General features: G+C 37.9%; 1 protein-coding gene across 2 annotated transcripts in view; it reads right to left on the bottom strand.

Moving 5' to 3' along the window:
• LOC122108183 (ubiquitin-conjugating enzyme E2 E2) overlaps nt 1-14387 on the bottom strand; it is a 229600-nt gene that overhangs the window by 24421 nt on the left and 190792 nt on the right. For both annotated transcript variants that reach the window (XM_042680167.1, XM_042680168.1), the window contains exon 5: nt 4118-4265. In XM_042680167.1, coding sequence (XP_042536101.1) covers nt 4118-4265 — 148 coding nt within the window. The remainder of the gene's footprint in view (nt 1-4117; nt 4266-14387) is intronic.

Here is a 14387-nt window from a genome sequence, read left to right as displayed (position 1 = left end):
ACAAAGCTTTATGTGATGCTCTACTGTCTGCTAGAAAAGAGGATGGGTTAGATAATTTGTTCTGTATCCTTGGACATGATTATCACCAGCCCCTTCTCTCTATTTGTCTCTCTTTATTTTATTTTAATTTTATTGTCAAGGTTACATAAGTAAGGTAGTGATTTTATTTCTTGTCTAACTTGTTACTCTTTCCCTCATTTTTCTCCCTCTTTCTCTCCTCCCAATTCTTCCTCCACCAAGTTGTACAGATCAGCTAATCCATGAACATAATTATGTTAGTTATGGGGCAATTAAGCATTCAGGCAAATGCTATGTAGAAACAAGTCAGTCATGGTTAAAAGTTGAGGGCAATGTGTTAAAATTTACACTCACACTATGAGGCAAATTTAACTTGGCTGAGAGTTCAACTGACTTAAGAGTTTCAAAGCCATAATCTCAAATGAAAATTAAGTACTTATATGATTCTTGATTGAAACAAAATTTAACAAGCAGGGATCATTAGTATAAAAAACAAACTTCAAACCTTAAAGACACTTCTGTTTTGGAAAAGAACTAATTCAATGTCACTGAGGAATTATATATCTAGAATCCTCTTTTCTTTTTTCCTTAAGATCTTATCCCTAGGACATGAACACTATGAATGTAACACAAAGTCAGAGTTCCCTAAATGTAACTCCTAATACAAATCAAAGGTTTCTTTGTTGATTTATAGCACTGACAACTTTAAAACATCTTTCCAGAGAATTAAATACAAAAACAAAACCCTCTTAAACACTAATCCTGCATTTAAAAACTTTTACTCAATTAACACAGGCTATTAACTTTTGAACACATGTGACTAATTGTAACTTTAAGCTATCCACAATACTCTGACTGTGATCCCACTAAGGCATTTCTGCAGTCACAAAAACATTTTGACTAGGATGGAAGTGAAATACACTAGTCTATAAAGTTTACTGAGACAGGGCACCCACATCCGTCAGGTAAATGGACGCTTCTGCAGAGGACATGAGGCTGCTACTCCATGCATCTTTGCCCCAGTGAAGTTCTGTTCTCCATGCAGTTAGCTGAGTGCTTTCTTCTGGAATTACTCTTAGAAAACATAACTCTGAGGTAGGGGAGGGGGCATCTCATGACCATAATCTCAGCTACATGGGAGATGAAAATGTGGAAAATGGTAGTTCAAAGTCAGCCTAGGTAAAGTATTAGGGAGACTCCGTCTAAACAAAACACAAAAAACTAGAGGTGGTAAAGCCTGCCTATAATCAATAAGTAGGATTGCAGTGTAGGCTGACTGGGCCAGAACAAAGGTATAAGACCCATGCCAGGGGCATTGCTCAAGTGATAAAGCCACTGCCTAGAAAACAACAGGCACTGAGTTTAAACCTCAATATCAACCCTATCTCCCCAAAAAGTACATTTGACAACAGGTATCTTCATAGAATACTCTTAGGCCATTATATTGAATATAGTTTGACTTCTAAATTTTTTCTTTGACCCTGCTAGGATTTGAACTCAGGGCTTCACACTTGCTAGGCGGATACCCCACCTACACAGCAACACCCCCATTCATTTTTTTTTTTTGGTAGTACACAAATAAATATAGATCTTTATAGAGTGCCAGAGATGTCTATACATTATTTAGTTAAATAGGCTACATTCCTACCAATATTTGGGTATTTTTAATGCCTCCATGTAATTTATATTATTGTTTTCTTTTTTTTTTTAATTTAATTTTACTTGTGAACATACTGTACAGAGGGGTTACAATTACATGGGCAGGATAATGCGTACGTTTCTTACCAAGCATTGCAGCCTCCTCCTTTGTTTACCCTTCACATCCCTTCCCAGCCTCCCCCCTCCCCCCCAATCCCAATCCTTCTCCTTCCCCCCTCCATACATTTTTGCTTTTATTATTATTATTTTTAATAGGCTTTCACTTTTTGTCAGGGTTAAAATGGACCATGATCCTCCTATCTATGTTTGCCATATAACTGGGGTGACAGGTGTGCATCACTATGCTCTCCAACAGTCATTATCACCTAGAAAATTTGAAAGTTTGGTAACACAATTTAGTATCTCACATAGCCAGGCCAAACACAAGCAGTTAATAAAAACCAAAGCTAAGTTATCACAAGCAATTTATGGATAAGGATGGTATGATCATTATAATTTTTAAAAAACAAACAGTCTTTAAGTGATCTAAACAGGGCTGTGATGTGGAGGAAGGAGTTATTCTGACCTTTTACAGATCACTATGTAAGAGCCACTGGGGCCAATTCCTCTTCATTTGCTCTGAACATTTGAGAGTAATAACTTGCCTATGAAGCTGCAGCTGTGCTTTGCCTCAGCTTACCAATGGAGTAGAACTGAGGATTCATTGGTTGTCATTCTTAGCTCTATTTGTTCTAATAAAGATTGCATAAATCTATGATGGGGTAACTCATACTTGGTTTTCATTGGAAAAATACTGGGCAGAGAGGGAAGATCTGAACCCAGCCTGTGTAGTTCTGCTTGCTAAAAGAGGGGCAAAGACTTCATATACTGCATGTTTAGGAAGGTATATCTGAAGGCAGATGACAGGGAAGAGAAATAAGCACCACCAGAGTGGAGACCAAAGATTTCCCCAAAGCATAAGAGAGTGAAATCAACACCCTTTACAGATTATGCCTAAGGTGTTTGAGAAACTGAAAAAAAGGAATCTTTACCTTGGAAAATTTCGAACACATTTAAAGCAAAATAGTGTTGTGAATCCTCGAGCACTTATCACTCAGATTTAATAACTGCAATGGTCAAGCTTGTCATTTTTTACACTCCACCACCTCCCATCTTTATGGACTATGCTGAAGTGAACTCCAGACATCAAAGTATTTATCTGCAAATAGTTCCGTAAACATTTCTGAAAAAATGGAAATTAAAAAAATCGTATAGTGGTGGGAAGGTGGTTCAGTGATACAGTGCTTGCCTTATATGCATGAGGCCCTGGGTTTGATTCCTCAGCACCACATAAGCAGAAAAAAAAAAAAGCTGGTAGTGGCGCTGTGGCTCAAGTATAGGGTACTTGCCTTGAGCTGAAGAGCTGAGGGACAGCGCCCAAGCCCCGACTTCAAGCCCCATGACTGACCAAAAAAAAAAAAAAGAAAAAGAAAAAAATTGGATAATCACCTCACATAATTATGATTCCTTTTTGTTGTTAAAAACATCAATTTGAAAAAAAAACAAAAAAAACAAAAAAACCCCTAGCAATTTGTTACTTTAAAACATTCTAAATATTAAAATGGTATTAAATTATTTTCATATTCTTCACTAAAAATGTTATTACTGAAAAGCAAAACAAAAACCCACATAAAAGTAGAAAAGCATTTAGTTCTAAACACAGGATATGGAATTTTGGGCAATATTAAGGTGATTAATTAAAGAATGTTCCCATTGAGATCACCAAACCCCCTAATCCTTGGGTTGTTGTATTTTCTAAAGTAAGTCCAAGTGTACAATCAGCAGGTGTATTTTGTTTTAGATAAAAGAAACTGGCTAAAACTCTCATTGTAGGAGTGCATAGGGCTAAGGATTGCAGCGTTAAGCACAGTAGCAAGCCAGAAAGGCCTGGCCATAAACTCTTCAGTTTTCCTGGGAAGTTGAATTTCCTATTCCGGATCATTCAGCTTTTTTATTCTAATAGCTTGTCAGACACATGGTTATTAAGATGCCAAAAGGTCCCATCTGTGTGGGGCCGCCTGATTGTTACCAGATTTTAATAGCCCACATTTCTCAAATTAACATCTTCTAAAAGGCTCTAATTAAAGATTAAGCTATTCAATTTTATTATTATTTGGCAGGAGAATTTAATGCATTCTTCAAACAGACTTTCTCATCTAAAATCATTTTTCATTCATTTTGGTCATATTATACTTTTTTTTGTCACATCATAGTTGTAAAAAAAGATTCATGTAAAGACCTAACTTACAAACCAACAAAACAACTGGGTTATGAGTTATGTCCTATGAGAACTAACTGGATAACAATGGCAGCATGGCAGTTAACAGCATCAGAATCAAGTTGTAAGATGTGACATTTAACCTCCACAAGACCCAGTGCCATGGTAGATTTCAAGCCTTACCAGGGTTGCAGTCTGTAAGCAGTGAGCAGATGGAGAGGAGGACCTTAGAGATGGTTAGGGCCGGGCTCCAGTTGTCCTTCAGGATGTCCAGGCAGATCACACCTTGGCTGTTAATATTACAGTGATAGATTCTTGTTCGGAAGGTAACCTACAAGAACATGAAAAGCTGTTATAAGTAGATACATCTTGTATTAGACAAAAAGAGTCCAGGTCACTGGTAAAAATATGCTTGTTCTTTTCCTTGGGTTCATGAGAATAATCAATAAACAAAAATCACTTAAAATAGAAAATACAACACCAACAGCACTTTTCTCTCTCTTATTTTGAGTCCATGTCTCACTACAAACTCTAGGCTGGCCTCCTGAGTGCTGGGAGTACAGGCTTGTACAGTTATGACTGTTTTGAATTTAATGATAAAATTATAGAAATGTTCATGAATGGAAAGTTGGCTCTAACTTCTCAAACATCTTGTGTTGGATTCCAGTTACGTAAAGGGTTATTTTTGGGTTGGTCTTGGGGCTTGAACTCAGGATCTGAGTGCCATCCTTGAGCTTTTTTTGCCCAAGGCTAGTGCTCTCCTTCCAGCTTTTTAATAGGAGATAAGTCTCATGAACTTTCCTGCCCAGCTGGCTTTAAACTGTGATGCTCAGATCTCAGCTTCCTGAGTAGTAGGGATTATAGATGTGAGCCACTGGCACCTGGTTTGGAAAGGTTTTGGTACATTTATGAAATTGAAATACTTTGGGGGGGGGTAGGAAAGGGAGATGGAAAGGGATGGTAAGGGGAAACAAAAGAGGAAGCAACAATGGTTGATAAGAAATGTACTCATTACCTTGCTCATGTAATTGTAACCCGTCTGTACAGTATTTTCACAATAATAAAATAGCTTTTGGTATGAGAATAACTATGATAGTTAAGACACAAAGTAGGATGTACATATAAATAGTCTACAGAAGTGTAATCTTCCATTTTCCAGAATAAGGCTCTGAAGTTCACTACCCCCAAAAGGCCTCATATATATAAAACTACGTAAGTTATATTAGCTATAATTCACTATTAGTAATATTACTATATTGCTTGCAATTTACAAGCCTATTCCCCATTAAATTTTACATTTTGAATGTAATACTGGTGCAGCTTTTTTCCTTATGACAGAAGATTACAATTATAGTTTGCATATATATATATATATATATATATACATATATAATCTTGAAAATTATGTCAATACTTCTATTGAAAACAATTAAGTGTATGTCAGTTTTAGCTATGAGTCATATAAACAACAATATAATTTTAATGCTACCTATTAATGTTATGGTTACAAAGGTCCTTAAATTTATAAGTTGAAACATTAAAAAATCTACATGGCAAGGCTTTGTAGGTTTTGCCACCCCACCAGAGCATTCAGCAACCACTCAAACTTTGGAGACTTACACAATTCATAGGACGTCAAATCTCAGAAAGGCAGATTCAGAGCCTTACAAGTTGCTGAACAACATTACATCCTTCTCAGTTTAATTTGGACTCTAGACCCTCCTTTTCCAGTGCTTTGATAGATCAAATAACCAATATTTCTCTTCACACACCCATGTCAAATGCAGAGCAACACTAAAGAAAATATAAGCTACATTGTTTAAATGTATAGGTGAGTCTGCTAGGGGAATCCTCAAGAGAGAAACTGGAATCCAAAAATGACAGCATGCAGTGTCCAGGGTGGATCTGGGGAAGGAAGAGCAGGGTAAAGGATGGCGGTTTTCTTAATAAAATGAAGGTTTGAATTTTTTGTGTGTGTGTCTGTCCTAGGGCTGGAATTCAGGTCCTGTTCCTAAGCTTTTTTTGCTCAAGTCTAGCACTCTACCACTTGAATAACAGCTCTACTCCTGGTCTTTTATAATAGCTAATTGGAGATAAGAGTCTCATGAACTTTCTTTCAAGGGCTGGTTTACAATCATAATCCTCAGCTTCCCGAGTAGCTGGGATTATAGGCATGAGCAACTGATGCCTGGCCTGAGGGTTTGAATTTTGCAATCTTCATACAGAAGGCAGATAAAATCTTAGGCTTGTGTATGGCAAGAAGTTTGAAATGAGAGCCTTTATATAACTCAGGAGACTAGAATGAAAATGATGGCCTTGAAAAAAAAAATCAGTCTTATGGAGAAGTAGCAAAGAAGTTTGTCATAGAGAAGCCTGTGCTTCAGATGGGTGAGAAAAAAAACCTCTCGAGAATTCTGAACCACTGAGAAATACACTATGCAAGCATAACTAAAAAGGAATTCGAATGACCATATAATCGAACAACAGTATATTTAGGGCAAAGAACCTTGGTAAGAATAAAGAGTGTCACTCCATAAGACCAAATGATGATCCATCAGGAAAACAACAGTTTTGAATTGGTTGTACTTGACAATATAGCCCAAACTGCATATAGTAAAAACTTACAGAATGAGAAAATGCCACATTTACAATCACAGAGGGACATTTTACTATAACAATTCCTTATAGGTCAACTTGGATGAAATCTGTAAGGAGACTGAATACTTGACTGACAATTCAAGGGATTAAATGAAGATAAAATTGTACATTCAGCATTTAAGTAACATTCTTCACAAGCATATAATGTTTAAACAAAGAATGATTGCATCCTAAGCCACAAATGAAGCTTAAAGTATTTTAAAGTATTTATATTAAGTCTATAATGCAAGTTCAGAAAGATCTCCCATCACATGTTTAGAAATTGAAAAACACATTTGCAGAAATTGTTTGATTCAAGACAATCGTCAGATTTGCAGGTAATTGACACTGTGAACATGGACTGCTAGAATAAACAAGCTGTGATTTAGCTAAACAGCAGCCAACACACTGAAAAAGCAACAACTCATTAAATAATGAGTTGCCTGATATATACAAACAGAACAGAGTAAGCTTCATGAAAGAATAAAGACCTGAGCTGAAGTTAATGAAACACAGAATACCTACTGGCATTAAATTCCCACAGAAGCCAGACTGCTTATTCTTTTAGGCAATCTGTTAAATGAAAAGACAAACTATTTTTATGATCCAATGTACATGATAAGTGGAGCTTATGTAATAACATTTTTATGTTATTATTATGTTTACTCTGAAGTTATCCTCAAAACAACTCAGAAAGGCAAGTATTAAAAAGGAACAAACTGAGGAACAGAAACTAAAGAACTGTCTCAAGCTTCCAAATGTGATGAGTGGTGGAGCTAGAACTCATCATGATTTTGCCCATCCAAAAAGCCAACATCTTACTACTCAGTCTCGTGTTCTGTTTTTGTTGTTGCTGTTGCTGTTTTTGTCTGTCATGGGGCTTGAACTCTGGGACTGGGTGCTGTCTCTGAGCTCATCAGCTCAAGGCGAGCACTCTACCACTTGAGCCACAGCGCCACACTACTCAGTTTCTATTCCTATGCTCTGTTTTGTTTTTTTCAACCTTTTGATTTGGGATAATGATAGACTGATATATTTCCTTGTGAGAAATAATATAGAGAAGCTACATATGCTCTTCATTTACCTTCTCCTTATATCTTGTATAAGTGAAGTACATCACAGAAAATTAGTATTAATACATCCACTGGCCTTTTCCTGATTTTACCATCAAGTGTGTTCAGTTCTATGCTATCTTGTCACATGTGTAGATGTGTGTACCACCTGTCACCACAATCAAGATGCAGAAAGTCCCATCACAAATATCCTTTGTGCTAACTTTTGATGGCCACAATTGCCTCCCTTCTTAATTATGATTCCTGCTAATAGGGCTCTGTCCTCATCTCTATTAATGTTGTCAAAGCAAGAACACTTTAGAAATGGAATTATATATTCTGTAACTTTTGTGTCTTTTTTTTTTTTTTGGGTCCGGTTGTGGGGCCTGAACTCTGGGTCTGGGCACTATCCCTCAACTCTTCAGCTCAAGGCTAGCACTCTAGCACTTGAGCCACAACGCCACTTCCGGCTTTTTTTCTTTTTGCTTATGTGGTGCTGAGGAATAGAACCCAGGGCCTCATGCATGCAAGGCAAGTGCTCTACCACTGAGCCACCTTCCCAGCCCCTTCCTGTAATTTTGAAACTGTGTCTTTTTGCTCTGTGTAATAATTCCCTTGAGACCAGCACATTGTTGTTCAGTACTTAGTTCCTTTAAAATTTTTTAGCCTCCAGTACTGAAGTCTGAACTTAGGGCTTTGTGCTTGCTGCATAGCCATTCTACCACCTGAGCTGCATTTCTAGCCCTTTATTAAAGCTTTAGTTTTTAAGTAAGGGCTTGCTCCCTCCCCCTCCTCCAGCTAGCTTAGAACTGTGATCCTCCTGCTTATCCATCCCTCCTACAGAGCTGGGACCATACTCAGCCTTTTTGTTGAGATGGTGCCCACTAACTTTTTGCACAGGCTGGCCTTTGACCACAATCTTCCTGATCCCTGTCTCCTGAGTATCTGGCCCAGTCTTTCTTTTTTGAGACAAAAACTGCATTATATGTATTATAGACCTGGGTGGCCTTGAACTCACAATCCTCTTGCCTCAGACTCCTGAATGGTGAGACTATAGATATACAATACTACACCTGACTTAGAACGCAATTTTAAAAATGCAAACATTTCATTGAAACTAAAATTGAAGTATAGATGGATTAAAGAAAAAAGAGATCATGAGTTTGCAAAGATTCCTATGGATTCTTTGGACACATAGTATTTTTTACTGGAATGTTTTATAATAATCCTAATAGATCACAATAAAAGGATTTATCCTGGTAATGTTTGCCAGTTTCTATTCTGAAAGATGCTACTGATTTAAAAGGCACACTGACTACTCCCCTACATGTTCTAATATTATTGATTCTCAAGAGTTGCCATGTTTTAGCTTTCAAAGGTGAAAAAAATTCATGATCCCAGTTTTAAGAAGCATCACACATTGAGCCATGATATCTCTAGAGCTCTGTCATGTCCACCTTCGCCCATGATGTCTTTGCTACATTGTGAATCCTCATCAAAGTATTTTCTTTCGAAATGTCCAATGTAGTGACTGGTATAGACAGAGCCTACTGTTTGCTGAAAAGCCTGTGACTACCCTACAGGCTAATGTCCAAAGATCTCTCTGATGACCTTAACAACTTAATGTTCTTTAGATAAAAGAGCACTATAAGAGCACAATCTGGAAAATGGAGGAAAATATCCTAAATACAAATAGGCCATTGTCATTGAGATAAAGTTTTGCCCTGTATCTCAGGCTGGCCTCAACCTTGCACAATGAACAGAGTTTCTCTCCTTCCTGGACAATGTCCACACTGCAGATCCTGTGAGTGTTAATTCACATGGAAAAAGGAACTGTGATTAAGTGAAGGATCTTTATGTTGGGTAAGTTTCTTGGGTAATGTGGATGGGTCCAATAAGATCTAATGATATATAGGGAGTTCAATAGCTTCCTTGGATTGAGTTCTGATCAAATGAGAAAGCAAATAAAATGTCTAGCAAAGAGAAGAAAATTTTAATGATATCCACTACTGGTATTATGTTCTTGCTACGCCAAATGACCTATGAAACAGGGTTTTTAGACCTCAGGCCCAAAGTCCAGCCACTCGTACCCCACTCCTCAGATGCCAGAGAGACATGATAAAGAACAGAGAAAAAGATTTATTACGCTTAAGCCATGGGTGATAGCACTTCAGCACACCTTCAGCTATCATGTGGGGAGGAAGTAATAGACACTGGCTTCAGGTTGGATAAGGAGAACAGCGGGTAATAGGTTAGAAAGGTATGCATGGTTACAATAGTTCCAGGTCACTGGTTCAGCCTTTGACTCCAGAGGCCTGGCGGGTGGTCTTCAGCTTTTGGCTATTCCCTTTTCAAGACGATGAGAACATGGCACTGTCTATTTGAGAGGCAGTTTGCCTCTTGTCACAGGATAAGTATCAGTGATTCCCGTTCTTCCTGGACCCCAAGGTGGTTGTAAAGTAACTGCAGCAGGGAATGGCTCAAATTAGAGTACACAGATCCAAGTGTGTCTGTGTGTGTGGTGGGATAGGGAGTAGGGTATGCTTTTGGTCAATTCACAAGTCCAGCAAAAGCAGTCTTTAGGTTGTCTTTTACACTATCACCTTTGTGGGATTACTGAAGACAAAAGAAAATCAAAGCCAATTCAGTAAAAAACCAAACAAAACCCCAAAACTATAATAAGCAACTGTTTATCATGACTTGAATACTGTTGCTTAACATTTATCTGATTTTTGAATAATTTAGTGCTGAGTCAATTTAGAATATTCTAGTAAATGTTTTTTAAACATCATCTGTGGATGCTCAGTTTTGCATGCTAGATTAGGTAACCAGGAAACTTAGTTAAAAAGTAAAAAAGAACTCTTGACCTTTAAGTATTTGTTTGTTTTGTAATAGGCATGACCAATATTATGATGATTGGAATTCAATTTTCAGATAGAAATAATGATAGTATATCTTCTTTGTAAAGGAAGATGCTAGATTGCGTTGGGGGGTGGGGGGGGGCAGGCACACACTAGTTTTAGGGCTTGAACTCAGGATATAGGCACTGTCCCTGAGGTTTACACTCAAGGCTGGCACTCTACCACTTGAGCTACAGGTCCACTTCCTACTTTTGGGTAGATAATTGAAGATAAGTGTCTCATGAACTTTCCTGCCTAAGCTGGCTTCAAACCCTGATCCTCAGATTTCAGCCTTAAGTCAGCAGTGCCCATCAGGATATGCTAACTTTAAGAAGTTCTTGGTAAAGTGGCATTTATTTTACCAAGCTAATTACGTCTATTTGAGATTATGCTGATTTGAGTATCATAAAGTACCTTTACTAAGAAATGTTTACAAGTAATATTAAAATTTGATTGCAACAATGAAAGGGTGATATTGAATGATAATTAAGGTCTCCCATCCTGTAGTTCTGGGTTATTGGTGAACTTGGAATAGGATTGTTACTATTTAAACCAGTTTCTTGAGGAACACATCCTTTGTGGCTGAATTTACAAAATGGCATTTATATGATTAGCACTATGGAAACTTTCAGTTCTGGCTTTTTACTGCTAATCCATGAGGATTTGTCCGCCTGGGCTGGCTTTGAACTGAGATCCTTGGGCCTCAGCTTTCTGAGTAGTTAGGATTACAGGCCTGAAATACCAGTGCCAGTTTCACTGTGGAAACTTTTGCATATTGTCTTAATAGTTAACCAAACCAAGAAAGAAATACAGGTGAAACAGAAAAAAAAGGAGAGAGAAACAGAAGAAAAAAAAAAACAGACAACTCAATCTGATGCAGATATGCAAGAACTAAGCACTGCAGGCAAAAAGCTGCCAGAACTGACTTGAAAAACTAATTTTAGATTTAACCTTCCTCCATCTCCTAGAACCCATTTGACGAAAGAAAAGAACTCATAGAAAATGTAAGAGAAACTGGGGTGGTGGTGGCTAACACCTGTAATCCTATCTACTCAGGAAGCTGAGATATGATGATCGAAAGTTTGAAGCCAGACTTGGGCAGGAAAGTCTGTAAGCCTCTAATCTCCAATGAGCTACCAAAACACTGGGAGTAGAGCTGTGGCTCAAGTTGTAGAGTGCTACAGTCTTGAACAAAAGGGGCTCAGGGATAGTATCCAAGCCCTGAGTTCAAGTCCTAGGACTGGAGTGAGCATGCATACCCTCCCTCCCAAGAAAAGAAAAAAAAAGAGAAGAGCCTATATAAGTGGTCAATCTGGGTCAAGGCTTCCTTATAGAATGGATATTATATTTCCCTCCTCACTCTCCCTGACAAAACAAAACACAGAGAAGCTGGTGTTGGTTGGTCATATTTGTAATCCTAGTTACTCCAGAGGCTGAAATCTGGAGACCAGTCAGAAAAATCTGTGACTCCATTTTCAAAATAACCAACAAAAATGAGGCTGGAGGCGTGGCTCAAATGGTTGAGAACCAGAAAAGAGAGGAAAAGAGGGAGGGAAGGAGGGAGGGAGGACGGAAGGGAGAAAGAAGGGGAGAGAGAGAATAAATTGGCTCTGTATTCATATTAAGAACTCACCAACTACAGGCAAGTAATTAAGAATTACTTGTTAGTTTTTCTGAAGGCAATTCAGTATGTTGAGAAATACCTTTAATTTTACTTTTATTCAGTGAGAACTACTACATGGGTTTAGCTACTTTCATGTTCCTTTTTAGTCCTCTCATATTCTCTATTTTCCTACCACCTAACTTTGGCTATTAGCACTGACATTTGTGAAACTACCTTCTCTAGTATGCTTTCCACCTCCTCATTTATCTTGCTTCATTCATATCCCAGTAGTTCCCAGGTCTGTTCTTTTGGGTTCAACTTTTTTCCCTCTAGTATTTTCTGTAATGCCACTGTTCTAAAAAAAAAAAAAAAAAAAAAAAGGCTCATTTCCCCTGAGGCTGTGTGGAAATTTATCTGATTAAAACAAGGAGGGGAAAGAGCTGTGGAGATGAGGACAGGCAGCAACAACTGATAAGTGTGTAGGGAAAGCCCACTCCCATAGTCTAATGTACCATTTCTGCTGCCCAAATATTCTATTCCTAAAAGACATCTGAAGTAGAACCTTAAATAAACACTCTAGGCTGCTTTATTTCCTTTCTCTATAATTTGCAACATTCATCTTTATATTGCAGAAAATTGGCTACTGAAGTATAACAACAAATATTACCTTTTGAAAACAAATAATTATACCATATGTGGCTTTAAAAAATTGTGCTGACTTCATTTTTACAAAACTGATAGTTGTGTACACATAAGTAAATAAGGATTTTAGAAGTGAATTGTAGACAGGCTAGCAAAGACATTTATTTGCAAGAGGAATATATTTATGTAAGAACCTTAAGGACAATTTTTATCCCCTGTAGGGAAAAGTAGGCGATGTCAATATGTATTTGCTCAATAAGCAAGTTAACTGGAAAAGTAAATAATATTTACAGTTGAAAAGAAGCCATACATTCCATATTAAAAAAACAACTCATTAAGAACTTCTAAGGTTCTGGAAGTGGCGTTGTTGCTCAAGTGGTAGAACGCTCTCCTTGAGCTGAAGAGCTAAGGGATAGTACCCAGGCCCAAAGTTCAAGCCCCATGATGGACCAAAAAAAAAAAAAAAAAAGTATATTTCTTTGGAAGTGGTGCTGTGGCTCAAGTGGTAGAGTGCTGGTCTTGAGCTGAAGAGCTTAGGGACAGTGCCCAGGCTCAGCTCAGCGTTCAAGTCCCACGACCAACCAAAAAAAAAGAAAAAAGAAAAAAAGAAAGAACTTCTGAGATTGTAACTATGAGTTTTTTCCATTTTTAAAAATTATTATTAATAAGTTTTTTATTGTGAAAATACCATACAGAGGGGTTACAATTACATGAGCAAGGTAATGAGTTCATAACCATGAGTTTTAAAATAACTTTTTTGAAGAATGGGAGTAAAGGGAGAGCCAACAGACGGATATGTCAAGTTTCTAAAAGAAAAATGTGCTTCACTATTCAAATTTTGATTTGGGGTAATTTTCAAAGTGTTGTGATGAGTATTTTATTCAGCTGAAATTATAAGTGTCTTAAACATTGTCACATTATAATCAAGAATTTTTCTCCGAATTAGAAAATAGAATTGATAAAAGTATGGCATATATAAGCAGATTGGGTGTACTTCAGATAAGCAGTACCAAGTCCTCAGGTATACTCATGTCTTAATCTGCCTACTTCAGGCTTCCCATTGCTGCTGGAGTCACAGGTTCACATCACCATATACTGTTTCCCTCCACTGATATACTGTCTTCAAGTCTTCTGCCTAAGATGGCCTGGTACTTTTATCCTTCCAGTCTCAGCCACTTATGAAGCTGGTGTTGATAGATGCACACCACTGCTCCCAGCTAGTAGGTTGAAGAGAAGTCTGGTGAACTTTTCTGCCTAGGTTGGCCTCAAATCGTGACCCTCCCATTCTCAGCTTATCATGCAACTAGGGCCACAGGTGTGTACCATTGATGCATGGCGCAGACTCAGGCTTTATGCTTTTGAATGTTTTTATAAGCAAGTGATGCAATTGTCTTGATTTCTTTTCTTTTTTTTTGGTTGGTTGTGGGGCTTGAACTCTGGGCCTGGGCGCTGTCCCTCAGCTCTTCAGCTCAAGGCCAGTGATCTACCACTTGAGCCATAGGCCACTTCCAGTTTTCTGGTGGTTTATTGGAGATAAAAGTCTCACAGACTTTCCTGCCGGGGCTGGCTTTAAACTGTGATCCTCAGATCTCAGCCTCCGAGTAGCCAGCATTACAGGT

This window comes from Dipodomys spectabilis, unplaced genomic scaffold (genome assembly GCF_019054845.1).
Source record: "Dipodomys spectabilis isolate Male_0828 unplaced genomic scaffold, ASM1905484v1 ptg000054l, whole genome shotgun sequence".
Classification (NCBI taxonomy): Eukaryota; Metazoa; Chordata; class Mammalia; order Rodentia; family Heteromyidae; genus Dipodomys; species Dipodomys spectabilis.
The sequence above is the reverse complement of the archived record's forward strand: the minus strand, read 5'-3'. Positions and strand labels throughout refer to the sequence as shown.